At 38.6% G+C, this 17,745-nt stretch overlaps 2 protein-coding genes across 4 annotated transcripts in view; one reads left to right on the top strand and one right to left on the bottom strand.

Moving 5' to 3' along the window:
• RBP4 (retinol binding protein 4) overlaps positions 1-17,745 on the bottom strand; it is an 85,979-nt gene that overhangs the window by 60,865 nt on the left and 7,369 nt on the right. The window lies entirely within an intron of this gene.
• PDE6C (phosphodiesterase 6C) overlaps positions 1-17,745 on the top strand; it is a 64,861-nt gene that overhangs the window by 40,262 nt on the left and 6,854 nt on the right. For all 3 annotated transcript variants that reach the window (XM_012454793.2, XM_012454794.3, XM_012454795.3), the window contains 3 exons: positions 12,065-12,165; positions 15,067-15,174; positions 15,258-15,321. In XM_012454793.2, the coding sequence (XP_012310216.2) occupies positions 12,065-12,165; positions 15,067-15,174; positions 15,258-15,321 (273 nt within the window). The remainder of the gene's footprint in view (positions 1-12,064; positions 12,166-15,066; positions 15,175-15,257; positions 15,322-17,745) is intronic.

The raw sequence follows: 17,745 nt of genomic DNA, 5'->3' as shown, positions 1-17,745 counted from the left end.
ATTGCACATATTATGTACTACTAACCTTCCAGAGGGTGTAGTCATTCTTCTTCTCTTGATCAATTTTATTGAAGGAGTATATAGGCATGTGGAAAGTTGTGGATGTCCTCTAATCACACTTTCTTAAGAACGTTCCAAACCAAAAATGATTCAGGCAAGTAACTATTAGATTGAGGGGAGTACTGTTTTGTCACAGGCGGGAACTTGTTTAGAATCACTTGCTCATGGACGGGCGCAGTGGCTCATGCCTGTAATCCTTAGCACTTTGGGAGGCTGAGGTGGGTGGATCACAAGGTCAGGAGATCGAAAACATCCTGGCCAACATGGTGAAACCCTGACTCTACTAAAAATACAAAAATTAGCCAGGCATGATGGCACACACCTGTAGTCCCAGCTACTCAGAAGGCTGAGGCAGGAGAATCACTTGAGTGCAGGAGGTGGAGGCTGCGGTGAGCCAAGATCATGCCACGGCACTCCAGCCTGGGCAACAAAGCAAGAGTCTGTCTCAAAAAAAAAAAAAAATCGCTGGGTGTGGTGGCTCACACCTGTAATCCCAGCACTTTGGGAGGCCAAGGTGGGCAGATCACCTGAAGTTGGGAGCTCGAGACCAGCCTGACCAACATGGAGAAACCCCATCTCTACTAAAAAATACAAAATTAGCTGGGTGTGGTGACACATGCCTGTAATCCCAGTTACTCGGGAGGCTGAGGCAGGAGAATCACTTGAACCTGGGAAAGGCGGAGGTTGTGGTGAGCTGAGATCAAGTCATTGCACTCCAGCAACGGCAACAAGAGTGAAATTCCGTCTCAAAAAAAAAAAAAATAAAATAAAATAAAAAAGAAGAAAGAAACAAACAAACACATGCTCATTTAAGAAACATGAGCCCTCTGGAGAGTGGGCTTTTCTCAGTTTCAAGAATAATCTTTTATTAAACGCTCAGGGAGAATATATAGAAATATATCCAAGTTTAGAGAGAATACTAAATTCTTCTAGGTAATGAAAATCCAAGATGGTCCATGTAAGTCAAGCAGGAAAATCTCATAAGGCAGAGCAACTGGGCAGAAAAATGGAAAAAGAAAAAAACTGCTTGCGTTGTTTTAACAATCTGTGATTGACACAGCACCCAACACCACTGCCATCCCAAACCTGCTGTGCCATTTCTAATTCTGCAATGCTCTTGGCGAAGCACTAACCTCATGTGAGTCCAGATGGTGGTTCTCAGACATGGGTACCTGGACCAACTCTTGTGGACTCATTGATTTAATAGGGCAGGGGCAGGCAGGCTATTAAAGCACAGATCCCGGGCCCGGTTCTCCCCATTATTAACCAGACTGACTGGAGTTTGGGCCTGGGAATCTGTATTTTGAACCAGACCCCATTCTAATATGCAGACAGAATCTCTCCTTGCAGTAGAATTCATAGCATAGGTAACATCTGTTCTATAAGAATTAAAAGAAGGAGCAGAAATGAAAGTATTAGCTGGGCATGATGGCTCGTGCCTGTAATCTCAGCTACTTGGGAGGCTGAGGTAGGAGAATTGCTTGAACTGGGACCCGGAAGGCAGAGGTTACAGTGAGCCGAGATCACGCCACTGCACTCCAGCCTGGGCTACAGAGCAAGACTCCATCTCGGGGGAAAAAAAAAAAAAAAAGTGAAAGTAATTCAGGAAGGTAAGAGTAAGTTGTTATTACCTAATTTGTTATAAGTCTTTGTTTTGCTGGTTGGGACAATCTTCGGTATCTGAGTAAGAATTTTCTGTACATCCCACTGTTTATATGATACCACAGTGAGGTAGTGTCAAATATAATGTATCATATAATCATACAGTTACCTACGAAAACAAAATACAGTTTACAAACAGCAGCCAAATATCTAAATGCTTCACACTGGAAGGCTCCTAGTATCTTAAACGTTTTTCCTTCTGGGATTTGGCAGTTTATAATAGAGTTACACTTTTCCATCTGAATTTTTTTATGTTATTTACTTTGCAGTCTGAACTAGATTTGATGGCTATATAAAGATTTATTATTCTTTCTAAAAAGGAATATTGCATCTCAGTAATCTGTACCATCTTTTCAAGGACCTCTCTGTAATACCATTCAACCTGCTAATTGCAGACTTTTAAAGCCTTGTCAATAGAGTTGCTAGGCAATGTAGTCACACAGAGCCTGTTTATGAGCAGTCAAATGGGACACACACATACAAAGATTGTTATCTATCAGCTATTCCTTTTACATTTTGGGGAGACAACGTGGTTCTTGTATTTTTTCATTCTCTGAAGAAAATATACACCTTAACATTTTTATTTTTTTTAAATAAGAGAAATATTTGGGATTTATCCAGTAATTTCAGCATCTGTGGGCATTACTCAGAAATTCTATTTGGCGTATTAGAAGGCTTTGAATTGCAATGTCCTTCTATCTTAGCAGAGGTGAATTTACTGCTTTGAGGAATAGAACTGCCTGTGCTCTAAACCAGACAGAAATCAACGCTTTAACCCAAATGAATGGGTGGAAACCTTGTTAGCAAAATTCGCACCAGTAGAAATTTAAATACTAGAATATACTGTAGAAATGACAAAATATTGCTCAGCATAAATAACAAAATCCTGTTATTATTCAAACATCTATTTCCAAAGCGTATAATTTGATTTATGCTTTTTCATACCAACCCCATCAGCCTGTCCCCATTTTACACATAGAAATGGTGAAAGAGAAATCAAATACCTTGTGTACTGCCACTAGCAAGGCAAGAACATGTTGGCAATATTATCTTGCGGGTGTCACAGGCACCACACTGAGGATTAGAACGGCCTGTACTTTCCCTGGCCTCAGCTAGCTCGAGAGCCCCAATCAGAATGAATTAAAGCCATTTCTACCTGTTTGGGGACTGTTATGCAGAATTCATATTTCTATTACCATTTTAATAGGAAAAATAAAATAGATTCTTTCTGTGAGCAAATGAAAGCAGCTGAGCAAGTCAGCACCCATGGCTAGGTCTGGGAAGTAGGTCTACTTTCTCATTTGGTGCACCTGTCTCCACATAATGTCTTCAACACAATGCCCCCATAAAATGGAATATTACATACTTATATGTCTTCAGTATTCATTAACAGTTATAAACATTACATATGCTCACTATAAAATTCCAAACAATAGGAAAAGCGTCAAAGACAAATATTTTTTAAATTGCTTCAAATCCTACCATCCAGAAATCAATATTTCATTAATGTCTAGTGAACCTCATTGCAGTCACCCTGTGGATATGTACAGGCAGCATGGAGAAGGAACTTTTGAAAAATGTGATCTCACTATTTAAACTATTTTTTTAAGTCGGAACTGGTTTTTATTAACTTCATTGAAGTATATGTACAATAAACTCCATCTTTTTTTTTTTTGAGATGGAGTCTCACTCTGTTGCATGATTTTGACTCATTGCAAACTCCACCTCCTGAGTTCAAGCGATTCTTGTGCCTCAGCCTCCCAAGTAGCTGGAATTACAGGCATGCACTACCACACCTGGCTGATTTTTTTTTTTTTTTTTTGAGGCAGAGTCTCATTTTGTCACCCAGGCTGGAATGCAGTGGCATCATCTCAGCTCACTGTAACCTCTACATCCTGGGTTCAAGTGATTCTCCTGCCTCAGTCTCCTGAGTAGCTGGGATTACAGGTGCACATCACCATGCCTGGCTAATTTTTGTATTTTTAGTAGAGACGGGGTTTCACCATATTGGTCAGGCTGGTCTCGAACTCCTGACCTCGTGATCCACTTGCCTTGGCCTCCCAAAGTGCTAGGATTACAGCCATCAACCACAGCGCCCGGCCTAAACTGCATCCTCTTTAGAGTGCCCAATTCCATGAGTTTTGACTATTTTATAGTTGTTCTGCATCTTTATTGTGGAAACCAGCACCACAATCAAGATGCAGAACATTTCTTTTTTTTTTTAAAGAAAGAGAGAAAGAAAAAAAAAGAATGAAGGAGAGGAAGAAAAAGGAAGAGAAAGAGGGAGAGAGAACGGGAGTATTGCTTTATTGCCCAGGCTAGAATGCAGTCTAAAAATGGGAATTGAAAACCTCTTTTATGCCAATAATTGTGCTTAACAATGGAGACAGGAAGGAATAAGGGAAGAAAATAACAAACAAGCAGCCAACCAATATTTCATTTAAACCTATGAAATACTATGCAATTACTGATGAGTGATTTACTTCCAATTATATAGTCACTTTTAGAATAGGTGTGATATGACACTGATAAGAATGTATGTTTTATGTATTTGAAGTGGAGAGTTCTATAAATGTTTATTAAGTTTACTTGTTCCGGGTCTGAGTTCAAATCCTGGATATCCTTGTTAATTTTCTGTCTCATTGATCTGTCTAGTATTGACAATGTAATGTTACAGTCTCCCACTATTATTGTGTGGGAGTCTAAGTCTCTTTATAAGTCATTAAGAACTTGTCTTATGTATCTGGATGCTCCTGTATTGGGTGCATATGTATTTAGGATCGTTAGCTCTTCTTGTTGCATTGATCCTTTTACCATTATGTGATGTCCTTCTTTGCCTCTTTTGATCTTTGTTGCTTTAAAGTCTATTTTATCAGAGGCGAGAATTGCAACTCCTGCCTTTTATTTATTTATTTATTTTTGCTCTCCGTTTGATTGGTAAATCTTCCTCCATCCCTTTGTTTTGAGTCTTTGTGTATCATTGCATGTGAGATGGGTCTGGATGCAGCATACCGTCTAGCTGGCTGTTTTGCCCATTAGTTGATGTAAATTCTTCATTATGTTAATGTTCTTTACTTTTTGATAGATTTTTGGAAAGGCTGATACTGGTTGTTCCTTTATATGTGTAGTGCTTCTTTCAGAAGCTCTTGTAAAGCAGGCCTGGTGGTGGTGAAATCTCTAAGTACTTGCTTGTTCGCGAAAGATTTTATTTTTCCTTCACTTGTGAAGCTTAATTTGGCTGGATATGAAATTCTGGGTTGAAAGTTCTTTTCTTTAAGGATGTTGAATATTGGCCCCCACTCTTTTCTGGCTTGTAGGGTTTCTGCTGAGAGATCTGCTGTAAGTCTGATAGGTTTCCCTTTATGGGTAACCTGACCTTTCTCTCTGGCTGCCCTTAGTATTTTCTCCTTCATTTCAACCCTAATAAATCTGGCAATTATGTGCCTTGGGGTTGGTCTTCTTGAAGAATATCTTTGTGGTATTCTCTGTATTACCTGGAGTTGAATATTACCCTGCCTTGCCAGGTTGGGAAAGTTTTCCTGAATAATATCCTGAAGAGTATTTTCCAACTTGGATTCATTTTCTTCGTCACATTCAGGTACACCTATCAAACGTAGATTAGGTCTTTTCACATAGTCCCTTATTTCTTGGAGACTTTGCTCATTCCTTTTCATCCTTTTTTCTCTAATCTTGTCTTCTCATTTTATTTCATTGAGTTGGTCTTCGACCTCTGATATCCTTTCTTCTGTTTGATCAATTCGACTGTTAAAACTTGTGCTTACTTCGCAAAGTTCTTGTGTTGTGTTTTTCAGCTCCATTAATTCACTTATATTCCTCTCTATTCTCATTAGCATTTCGTCAAACCTTTTTTCAAAGGTCTTAGTTTCTTTGCATTGGGTTAGAACAAGTTCTTTTAATTCACAGAAGTTTCTTATCATCCACCTTCTGAAGCCTACTTTTGTTAATGGAACGCACCCATTCTCCATCAGGGCTTGTTCCATTGCTGATGAGGAACTGTGATCCCCTGTAGAGGGAGAGGCATTCTGATTTTGAGTATTCTTTACCTTTTTAGGCTGATTTCTTCCCTTCATTATAAATTTACCCGTCTGTCATCTTTGTAATTACTGACTTTCTAATTAGGTCTCTGAGTGGACGTCCAACTTATTGATTCCCAGCGCTGAAATCTGAGCAATCCACTGTGCCAGCCAAAACAGCGGTGTTAAGATTGATGGTGCTTTTCTGCCCGGGAATCTCCGGTCTGGCTCCTGGGGATCTCCACCGCGCTGAGGCGCCAGCAAAACTGCCGCGCTGGCCACAAGAGTTGCGCTGGCGACCTGTAGGGCTTCTCCACTGGGAATCTCCTGGTCCGTGAGCAACAAAAATTCGTCTGAAAGTGTGGTGTCCTCTCGTTCTCTGTGCTTTCACTGGGAGCTACAATCCCGAGCTGCTAGTGATCAGCCATCTTGGATCTCTCTGATGCAGAACATTTCTATCACCCAAGCAATTGCTCCTATCATGCCCCTTCACAGCACATCTCACTCTCCACTCCCAGCCCTAGGCGGCAACCATTGAAATGTTTTCAGTTGCTATGGATTAGTCTGCAGTTTCTAGATTTTATATAAGTGCAATAATACAATTAACACAATAATAGAATACTCATGCAATCAATCACACTCTTGTGCTGGCTTCTTTCATGTGGAACAATAATTTTTAGATTACTCCATGTTGTGTATATCCATGATTCATTCATTTTTTTTAGATAGGGTCTTGCTCTGTTGTCTAGACCGGAGTGCAGTGGCACAAACATGGCTCTCTGCAGCCTCAACCTCCTGGGCTCAAGCAATCCTCCTACTTTGCCTCCCAAGTAGAGGCATAAGCCTCTATACTTGGCTAATTTTTTGTATTTTTTGTAGAAACGCATTCTTGCTATGCTGCCTAGGCTAGTCTTGCTATGTTGTCTAGGCTGTAGTATTGAACTCCTGAATGGAAGCAATCCTCTCTCCTTGGCCTTCCAAAGCACTGGAATTACAGGTGTGAGCCACTGTGCCAAGTTAATTCATTCTTTTTCATTGCTAAGTAAATTCCCTTTATCTTAAATAAAAGATATTGCATTTAACTTTATTTGAATTTAACAGAAGAAACGTTTTTGAAATGGAAGGAATTGCAGAACTTCACATAATGGTGTCTATCACAAGAAATGTTAGCTCTAAAAGAGCCCTCTAAAATGAGTAACAAATGACTATGAAAAATTATGAAAAGCTGTAGCTGAGCATTTAGATGTTTGGCATTTTTAAGCTATGTGTGTTAACTTTACAATATCTACTATCTCCCTTCTATGAAATATAAAGCAATTGGTATACTTTTTCCCACATCTCTGTTTTATATGGAATTATCATTAGTACATTTTTCACCTGATCAATATTTATAAAATTATATTTTGCTCTACAATTTCCAGTTTAATTCAACATTTAAATGCGTCCAATACTTTTTGATTTGCATTTTAATATAAATTTTATAATTGATTTGTCCATTTACAAATCAATTTTGTAAATGGACAAATTAATTATAAAATTTATATTATATACACACAAACTTGTTGGTATTTTGGTTGGAATTGGACTGGCTCTATGGATTATTTTGTGTTCTTGCGATCATTTTATGCATAGGTTTTGCACTTGTTCCCCTTTGAGAATTACTCATCCCTGAATGGAGCCAGCTATCTGCTGAGTACTGTGGAGAAAGGGCAGGAATGAGCTGGGGAAATCCTCAGCTTCCAATCTGATGTCTCAAACATTCTCTCACCAATTCTAAGGAACACATCTGTATTAGTCCATTTTCGCCCTGCTATAAAGATACTGCCCAAGACTGAGTAATTTGTAAAGAAAAGAGGTTTAACTGACTCACAGTTCTGCATGGTGGGGGAGGCCTCAGGAAACTTACAATTATGGCCAAAGGGGAAGGGAAAGCAAGGCACATTTTATATGGTGGCAGGCAAGAGTGTGTGAAAAAGAGCAAGGAAGTGGCACACTTAAAACCATCAGCTCTTGTGAGAACTCCCTATCACAAGAACAGCATGGGAGAACTGCCCCCATGATCCAATCACCTCTTACCAAGTTCCTCCCTTGACACCTGGGGATTCAATTTGAGATGAGATTTGGGTGGGGACACGGGGCCAGATCATATTAACACCTCTTTGATTTTGTTTTCCACAGTTGGTAAAGTTCATATTGAGCAAAGCCTATGAAGCTCCAGGCTCTCTATTTGGGATCTGGTCATTGCTGTCTGCCTTCCCTCCTTTACTTCTTGTTACCTATGACAATCTCTTTGGTCTAGGAGATTTAATATCAGAAGTTAATACAAATATACATCAGCATAACTTCTCCATCAACTCCTCTTCTGCTGTTTTGTGGTGTCAAAGTAGGTCTTGGAAGGACTTCCTTGTTCTCCCGTGTGGTGGGCACATCTTGAGACCTCTTGCTCTAATTAAAGGATCACTGAGTCTGTGCTGACATACTAAACAAAAAACCCAACTTGTGTGAGTGTGTGTGTGTGTGTGTGTGTGTGTGTGCATGTATGTATGTGTGTATGTCCCACTTTGTTCCAAAGAGGAGTTGATGGAGCTTCTAAGAATACACACAACACTAAAGAAAAAGAAAATGAGGGCTAATGGAAAAATAAGAAAAATGAGATGAAGCATAGTAAAGGCCATATATACCCAAAATATATACAATTATGTACCTTATTGTACATAAATGTACCTTAAATATTATCACCCCGTGATATTCATAATATCCTTTAAGTAATGTTAAGTACCATAATACTTAAGGTACACTTACATACCTTATTGTATTTATCAGACATGGGCCACAAATTTGGCCAAAACATTTATCAGACACAGGCCACAAATTTGGCCAAGTGCTTTCTAGCAACAAATACAAAAACAAGAATAGGATCTTTTATATGAATCTGTATCCATAACTTAACAAGTCAATTAGAAGCTCTTCTTTCAAGAACCTCAGGTGTGAAAGACACACAAAGTATAAAATAACGTAGAGTTAAAAGAGTTCTTCAATTAGGAGGCTTGTGCATGTTTTTAGATAAAAATGAAAATGGGTGAGAAGAAAAAGGTATGAATGAAATGCAGGTATGTAGTGCTATATACAAAGGAAGTGGTACTGAAATGGTGACCATCAACCTTTTTCTTTATTATATTAATTTTTAAAAATCCAGTATTGACTCATTTTGAAAAGTAAGAGAACTTTTGATACAAATCTGTCAACTTTAATACAGCTGTTTTATTATTTTGGACTGGAGAAAGATATGACAGAGTACAACAGTATTTGTCACGTTTCTATATATTTCTTTATAGCTTTTTTTCACACACATTTATCAAATAGCAACAAGTGTCCAGTTTTTCAAATTAAGTAATGTGCACTAAAACAACTGGTGCATAATAAATTTATTTGATTGGTTGTAGATTATATACTCTGTACAATCTGACACTTGGTAGAGACAAGGAAGTCTCTGTCCCAAGGAATTATTTCTTTGAATTCAGCAGTCTGTTTTGCTTTTTAAAATGATTTCATGTGCTATAAATATTAACTCGTCTAAAAGATTAAAGCATTTTCACACATCTCCCCTCCCCCTACTTTTTTTCCTAGTATAGCCATAAAGGTTGGCTTTAAATATTATTAATTTGCAATGTATCTGAGCCACATAATAAACATTACTTTGGGAACATAGCTATGTTCATCAGTGAACAAATAAAGGCAGTGATTCCCTGATGTCAGTATGCCACTGGATCACCCCAAGTCCAAAAGGAAGGCCACCACTGTTCCAAAATCAGGGGCAGGTTAAGTGGGATTGAAATGGCCCCACTTACTTTTCCCCTACCTGGTAATCCAGACCAGGTTGAAAATAACCTGTATCCAGAAGATTTGATTCAGAGATTCTGAACTGATATGCCCAATGGGTTTCTGTGAAATGTCCCAAGTAAGAAACTGATTTTGGGTTTGGGTGCGATGGCTCATGCCTGTAATCCCAGCACTTTGGGATGCTGAGGTGGGTGGATCCCTTGAGGTCAGGAGTTCGAGACCAGCCTGGCTAACGTGGTGAAACCCCACCTCTACTAAAAAATACAAAAATTAGCTGGACATGGTGGCGGGCATCTGTAATCCCAGCTACTGGCGAAGCTGAGGCAGGAGAATTGCTTGAATCCAGGAGGCAGAGATTGTAGTGAACTGAGATCGTGACACTGTACTCCAGCCTGGGTGACAGAGTGAGACTCCATCTCAAAACAAACAAAAAATTGATTTTCATCTAGATAATCTTTTTGTTTAATGTAATTTAGAGCAACAGCCATTGCTTCAATCTAGTTATTTTATAAGTTTAACTATAATTGCTTTGATGAACTCATTATGTTAACAAAACAAATCACAATTTTCCTTTGTATTACTTATCTATGCTTTGTAAAACACTACTTTTCTTGTCCTAGAAAAAAGTTATAAAAAGATGACTTAAGTGAAGATTTATATACGGCATAGTATAATGTCTAAAACTTCAGTTGTTGTCCAATTATGGCTTTCTAATATTTCAATCTTCTGAAATGACTGATAGCCATATTTGGTCTTAGGTTTGCAATTCTATTTTTACCTGGAGTTAGCCTCAAAACTTTATATAACAATAATAAAGATACAACAATAAATTTTAACAGCAATTTGCAGTATTAAAATGCATTCCCAGTTGTCATTTCATTTGATTCAGCATTCCATAGATATTAATTGAGCATAGACTAAATGCTAGGCAGTTAGGCAGGGCAGCTGTTATTATACCCATTTGAGAAAACAAATGATCACAGATGTTAAGTGAAGTCTCTAGGATTATATGACTGCCAAAATGGGGAAGCCAGGAAATGAACCTGGATTCCCTGTTGAGAAGTCATGTAGTGTGCAGAGATTAGGAGCACAGACTCTGGAACCATGCTGCATTGGTTTAGATACCACTTCTGCCATATTCTAGCTGTTAAAGCTTTGGCAGTTACTTCACCTCTCTGTGCTGGGATCTGCAGTGAAGAGATTGGGAATATTCACAAAGCACTTAGAACCTGGTAGTAAGAACTAAGTCAGTGTTTACTGTTATTACTTGGTGTTCAGGCCAGTTATTGTTTTTGGCGTTATGCTACTTCTATCTTTACATAGATTGATAGACTAGGTCCAGTGGAATTTTTCTGCATTTTGTAACTGTCAAATTCATTTGGCAAAATCACTACATATCTGTCATTTGGCCTGTGTGACTAAAATGGTCTATTTGGAATAACTGAGCTTTAAGAAACCACCCCCAGCTTTATATTCTCATTTTCTTCCTTTTTTCTTTTCCTTTTTTTGAGACAGGGTCTTGCTTTATCACCCAGGCTGGAGTGCAGTGGCACAGTCTCACCTCACTGCAACCTCCACTCCCCAGGGTTAAGCAGTCCTTCCACCTTGGCCTCCTGAGTAGGTGGGACCCCAGGTACACACCACCACGCCCAGCTATTTTTGTATTTTTAGTAGAGATGGGAGTCTCACCATGTGGTCCAGGCTGGTCTCGAACTCCTGAGCTTAAGCCATCTATCCACCTCAACCTCCCAAAGTACTGGGATTACAAGCATGAGCCACCATGCTCAGCCTATATTCTCATTTTCTAGAATACTAAAAAATGAAAGCTGATCCGTATGTGAAGAGAAGTAATGACAAACTCTTACAAGAAAGGTCTAGTTAAGTCTTAGTAAAATAGAATTACATGAAAACATTTTAAGGATAACATGGAAGGATTTCATTATTTTTTCCTATATATACATGATAGTATTTTTCCTACATATACATGGTACTATTTCCTATAATACAAATTACAGTGTAATTTGCAATTTCTGAAAGACCAGTGGTTTCTACGATCACTCTAAAATTATCTGGTAGGTAAGGTAACAGGTCTGACAACTGGACCTCTCTCAGAAATTCTTTATTAATGCTCTTCAATTAATACAAGCATGTTTTAAATCTATTGTTATTTATTTTAACAGTCCTGGAAGAAAACACCTATTTACTCCAAAAATGTAAACAGTGATTACATGAATATTAGCTAACAGTATCTATTTTTCTCAAAGTGCAGAAAAGGAGTTTACTTAGTCCATGAGATAAAGACTGAAAGTGAGCCAAAAAAAAAAGAGAAGGAAAACAAAAAAACCAAACAGACAAAAAAGTATTGAAAGACCTAGATTTTGTTATTGTTAAGCATAGTTTCATTTGGTTGTGTGTTCAATCAGAGGCAAATTAATGATTGCATTTTATTGTGAATTTTCATCTTACAGAGTTTAAACATCTTCCAGAACCTAAATAAGCGGCAGTTTGAAACAGTTATTCATTTGTTTGAGGTCGCAATAATAGCAACTGACCTGGCTTTATATTTCAAGTAAGTACATAAAACATAACTGCACAGTGGAATGCCCTATACTCTGTGTGGTTTTACCTTCCATAAATTATCTGTTGCACTGATGTTAAAAGGCATCATACACACACACACACACCCCCCACGTGCTTTCGTTTTGGATTACCAAGTATCTTCAAGACAGATGCATGCTAGTAAATTTACTAGACATCTACAAACATATTTTAAAAACATAAGCTCCTAATATTAAGAAGTTTGTTATCTGAAAAAGTTTGAATTGAAGAATATGCATTCAAATTTGTGCCTTACCGAAAGAGTAAAGCCAAGAGACCTCACAAGGTAGCTTTTTGTCCTGGTGAATTCACTATGGTCCAGAATCTGGTATTTTAATGTTTCAGGCACAGAAATTTGATTCTGTCAAAATCTAGGAGCTGAACAATTTCGTTGGCACTGACACACATTATTCAAACTTACAAAATTGAGTCATACATAGCAGAGAGCCAGCCTATTTACAATAGTAATACTGCCAAGGAGATCAGATACTCCCAGTATCTGCACATTTTCTCATAAATGAATTATAAAGTTGCTTGGTGAAAATGGATTAGAACAACATGACCTAGTTACAGGATTCTAATATTCAGTGACTTGGGCATTGTCAAATTATGCCTTTCTGATCCTTCTTAATTAAATATTTAATTAATTAATTTGTTTGTTTGTTTATTTGAGACGGAATCTCACTCTGTCACCCAGGCTGGAGTGCAGTGGTGCAATCTCGGCTCACTGAACCTCTGCTCCCAGGTTCAAGCGATTCTCCTGCCTCAGCTTCCCGAGTAACTGGGACTACAGGCACCTGCCACCACACCCAGCTAATTTTTGTATTTTTAGTAGAGACGGGGTTTCACCTTATTTGCCAGGCTGGTCTCAAACTCCTGACTTTGTGATCCATCCGCTTTGGCCTTCTAAAGTGCTGGGATTACAGGCGTGAACCACCGCAATCGGTCTTATTTATTTATTTATTTATTTATCGAGACGGAGTCTTACTCTGCCACCTGGACTGGAGTGCAGTGGCATGACCGCGGCTCACTGCAACTTCTGCCTCCTGGGTTCAAGCAATTCTCCTGTCTCAGCCTCCTCAGTAGCTGAAACTACAGGCTCCCGCCACCATATCTGGCTAATTTTTATATTTTTAGTAGAGACGGGGTTTCACCATGTTGGCCAGGATGGTCTCAAACTCCTGACCTCAAGTGATCTACCCACCTCAGCCTCCCAAAGTACTGGGATTACAGGCATGAGCCATTGCACTGGGTCTAAATATTTAATTATTAAATAGTTCAATGTGAAGACAAGTACTATGAATAATAAAATGGATATCCAAATATCTATAGCCAGATTTAACAAATGCTAAATTTTGCCACATTTGCCTCAGATTTTGCTTTATAAGGAGAAAAAAAATAGTGATGAAATTGAAGGTTTCCACCTCTACTCCACTACGAAAAATCCTTTCCCTTCTCCCACAAAGATATCACCATCTGACGTTGATGTGTATTCATCATTTCCATCCATGTTTTTATGTGGTATTGCTGTGTGTTTTAAATTGTCCATAAATGGTATCATACTGTCTGTATAAACCTGTCTGAAACTTACTTTATTCATGCCACATTGCATTTTAAAGATTTATCATTGATAATAAATGGAGCTCCAATGCATCCATTTTAACTGAACAGAGTATTCAACTATTGAATATTCATAATTAATTTACCCATTCCTCTATTCATAAACATTTAAACTGTATCTAATTTTTCATCGTTGTCTACAATGTTACCTAATATGTCCCTGTACATATATGTTTCTCTAAGAAATGTAAAAGTGAGAATGCTGTAGGATTTGCATGTCTTCAATTTCATGCTACATTACAAAACTGCACTCCTGACAAGTTGTGCCAGCTTGCACTCCCACCCACAGTGTACAAGAGTTCCAGCCAAGTGAGGTGGCTCACGCCTATAATCTCAGCACTTTGGAAGGCCAAGGTGGGAGGATCACTTGAGGCCAGGAGTTTGAGACCAGCATGAGCAACATAGCAAGACTATGTCTCTACAAAAAAATTTAAAAATTAGCCAGGCATGGTGGAACATGCCTGTAGTCCCAGCTACTGGGGAGGCTGAAGTAGGAGGATCACTTCAGCCCAGGAGTTCAAGGCTCCAGTGAGCTAGGATTAGGCCACTCCACTCCAGCCTGAGAGGTAGAGCAAGACTCTGTCACAAAAAAAAAGAGAGAGAGAGAGAGAAAAGTATCCCATATCTGAAGTACTCTTGAACTCAGCACATTCAACATTTATTTTGCTAATATAATGAATGTGAGATAATATCGTTCAAGTCTGTAGTTTCTTGATTAGCAGTGAGACCAGCTGAGCATCCATGTATTTTGGGTCCAATTTTTTGTTGGTTATATGTGTTGTGATATCTTATCACAGTTTTTGGCCTTATGTTTAGGTATGGTCTCTTTTCTCATATGTAATTTTTTATTTACTTTCATTTTTAAAGAGACAGGACCTTGTTTTGTTGCCCAGGTTGGTTTAAAACTCTTGGCTTCAAGCAATCCTCCCACCTTGGTCTCCCAAAATGTTGGGATTACAGATGTGAGCCACTGCACCCAGCCTTATATGTAACTTTTTCATTTTAATGTATTTCAAGCTACCTGTTCGTTTTTTTCTCTTTATGGTTTGTGCTTTTTTTCTGCCTTAAGCTCTTTCTGAGCCAAAGTTATACCACCATTCTCTGCTCTCTTATCTTCTGGCCCTGTAGACTTTGCTATATGGGTATCACAATGCAAAGTGGGAACATGAAATCTGAAAAGCATGTATTTAAGATACTTTTTCTCTCTGCTTTTATATGCTAAATTTGTTTCTCACAGCTGTATCTTTTCTAGGAAGAGAACCATGTTTCAAAAAATTGTTGATGCCTGTGAACAAATGCAAACAGAAGAAGAAGCCATCAAATATGTAACTGTTGATCCAACCAAAAAAGAGATTATCATGTAGGTAGTCAAAATTTTATTTCTCTCGTGTTTTTTGCAAAAATAACTTATTTCTATTTAAAACTTTTTGTTTTCTTCTTAAGGGCAATGATGATGACTGCATGTGACTTGTCTGCTATCACCAAACCCTGGGAGGTACAAAGTCAGGTGAGTCCAGTTAAGTTTTCTTTTCTGTCACACTGTCAGCTACTGTCTAGGTCCCATGTAAATGTCCATCTAAAGATCTTTGGCAACCTCAGAATTGTGAAAAATCACAAACATCAGTGAGACAGTACACAATTTGATTAGACCCTAGAATAAGGCAAATAGAAGGAACTTTGGAAGGAAAATGCTTTCTTTAAAGACTTCTTTAACATTGAAACACTGTAAACCATTTATATAAAATTATTCAAGAAATGTCTGAGTTTTTAAATAGAGGAGTGTATTAGCCTGTTCTCATACTGCTGCTAATAAAGACATACCCAAGACTGGGTAATTTATAAAGGAAAGAGGTTTAATGGACTCACAGTTGCATATGGCTGGGGAGGCCCCACAATCATGGCGGAAGATGAAGGAAGAGCAAAGGGATATCTTATACGGTGGTGGTAAGAGAGCTTGGGCAGGAGAACTCCCATTTATAAAACCATCAGATCTTGCAAGACTTATGTAGTATTACTAGAACAGCACGGGAAAGACTTGCTTCCATGATTCAATTACCTCCCACTGGGTCCTTTCCATGAATTGGGAATTATGGGAACTACAATTCAAGATGATATTTGTGTGGGGACAGAGCCAAACTATATCAATAAGAGAAGTCAGAACAAGATTAGGATGAATCATTAGTGTTTCCCTCTATCAAGGGTGTTTTTGCTTCTACAGTCTCTTCTTCAATGAGCTGTGAGTTATAAGAAGGCACTGATTATGAGCTGATGTCTAAGGTTGCCTTCCACAGAAGTTCTTCCCTCATCTTTGGGAGGCACTGGTCTACCACTTGCTTTCTTACTAATTGGATGAAAGAAGCTTCTCTTTTTCCTCCAATAATTTCTAGAGAAACCCCAAGCAGAAGAGAGGCCAGAATTAAATAGGTTCAACTGTAAAAGTGGATTGTATCTGTTTATAAAGATAGAATAACTGGAATTCATTGTAGGGGAGGAAAAATATCTATTTCTCACTCATCCTAGGTTCATGACTGAGGCCCCTGTAGCAAAAGATAGATTAACAAGAGAAAAGCATACACATCTATTTGTTTTACATGTGATACAGGAGCCTTCATAAGGAAACGAAAACCCTAAGAAACAGTTAAACTTGCATATTTTTATGCTAAATAGAATTGAGAAATAGAATTAGACAAAGAGGGCATGATATAACTGTGGGGGCAGCTTAGCAAGGCCAGTTTGTTCAGATTCTTCTTGGCATCTTTGTGTCTTTGGCTCCTTACCTCCAGGAATAAGGAGGGTACCACTTGAATGAAGTTCTTATGATCTGCTTCAAAGAAAGGTCAGAAATCTTTACCTGGTTTTATGACCTACTTCAGGGGAGAAGGTGGGGGGATGGTGAGACTGATCTTCCTGCTACTTTAGTTTTCTCATATTCCATACCTTAAAATATTTTGGGGCAGGGTTTCCTGAACTCTCTCACCATCAAGTCCAAAACCAAACACTTCCTCTCCTTCCACCTTGATAGGTCTGCTCTGCCTCCTCTGTTCTTTATCAATGTGGTCACCCAAGCTAGAAACCTGGGGTCTTTATTGAGCTTATCTCCCTCTTTCAAAATCATTTCTATCAGCCTTGCTAGTATGTCAGTTCAGACTTTCACCAGAACTATGCTGGCAGCCTCCTAATAGATCCTCACATCAACTCCACAACTCATCCTCTGATTTGCTGCCAGGATGTTTATACACAGAGCTCAACTCAGCCATTCTACTCCTTAAAAGCCTCATACTCCCCATTGCCAGAAGTTTCCAACTTTTTGTTCTCCAAAGAAGTAAAGTCTATTTTCCCTCAACAAAACTTGCCTAAAGATCACTTCATAAAAGAAAAAAGCAAAGCTGCTTTAGCTTTCATCTCTCTTGGCCTCCACATTCTTGGGTCCCTAGAGCACTTCAGAGGAACCCTAGGCTCCAAGAGTAAAAAGCACTGGCCTAGAGAATCAAACTCAAGCTTCCTGGGAAAATTTACATGGCCCGTCACTACCTGTCCTTAACTCACCCTCCCAGCATCATTTCCCATCACCTTCTCCCATGTCATTGCTTCACACTCTAAGCTTGTATTCATGTAAGCTTTGTATGTTCCATTTTATCTCTGTAAATATTTTTCCCCTCCTCTTTTCCTGGAAAACTACTCTTACTCTTGACAATACAACATAAATGCTACCTCCTTCCTTCATGAAACTTACCTTTACTCCTTTCTCCCTGATCCATAGCAAGTACACTATTATTGTTATAGCACTTACCACATTGTTTACATGACTGTCTTCACTAGACTGTGAATATTTTAAAGAAAAAGACCACACCTTATTCCTCTTGGCAAGCCTGGCTCATGCCAATGTAAAGGCAGCTAGCAGGTGTTCAATAAACTTGATAAATATTTTTAA

Source organism: Aotus nancymaae, unplaced genomic scaffold, assembly GCF_030222135.1.
Source record: "Aotus nancymaae isolate 86718 unplaced genomic scaffold, 86718_ANA_hifiasm-v0.15.2.pri h1tg000010l, whole genome shotgun sequence".
Lineage (NCBI taxonomy): Eukaryota > Metazoa > Chordata > Mammalia > Primates > Aotidae > Aotus > Aotus nancymaae.
This window is presented reverse-complemented; position numbering and strand designations above follow the sequence as displayed.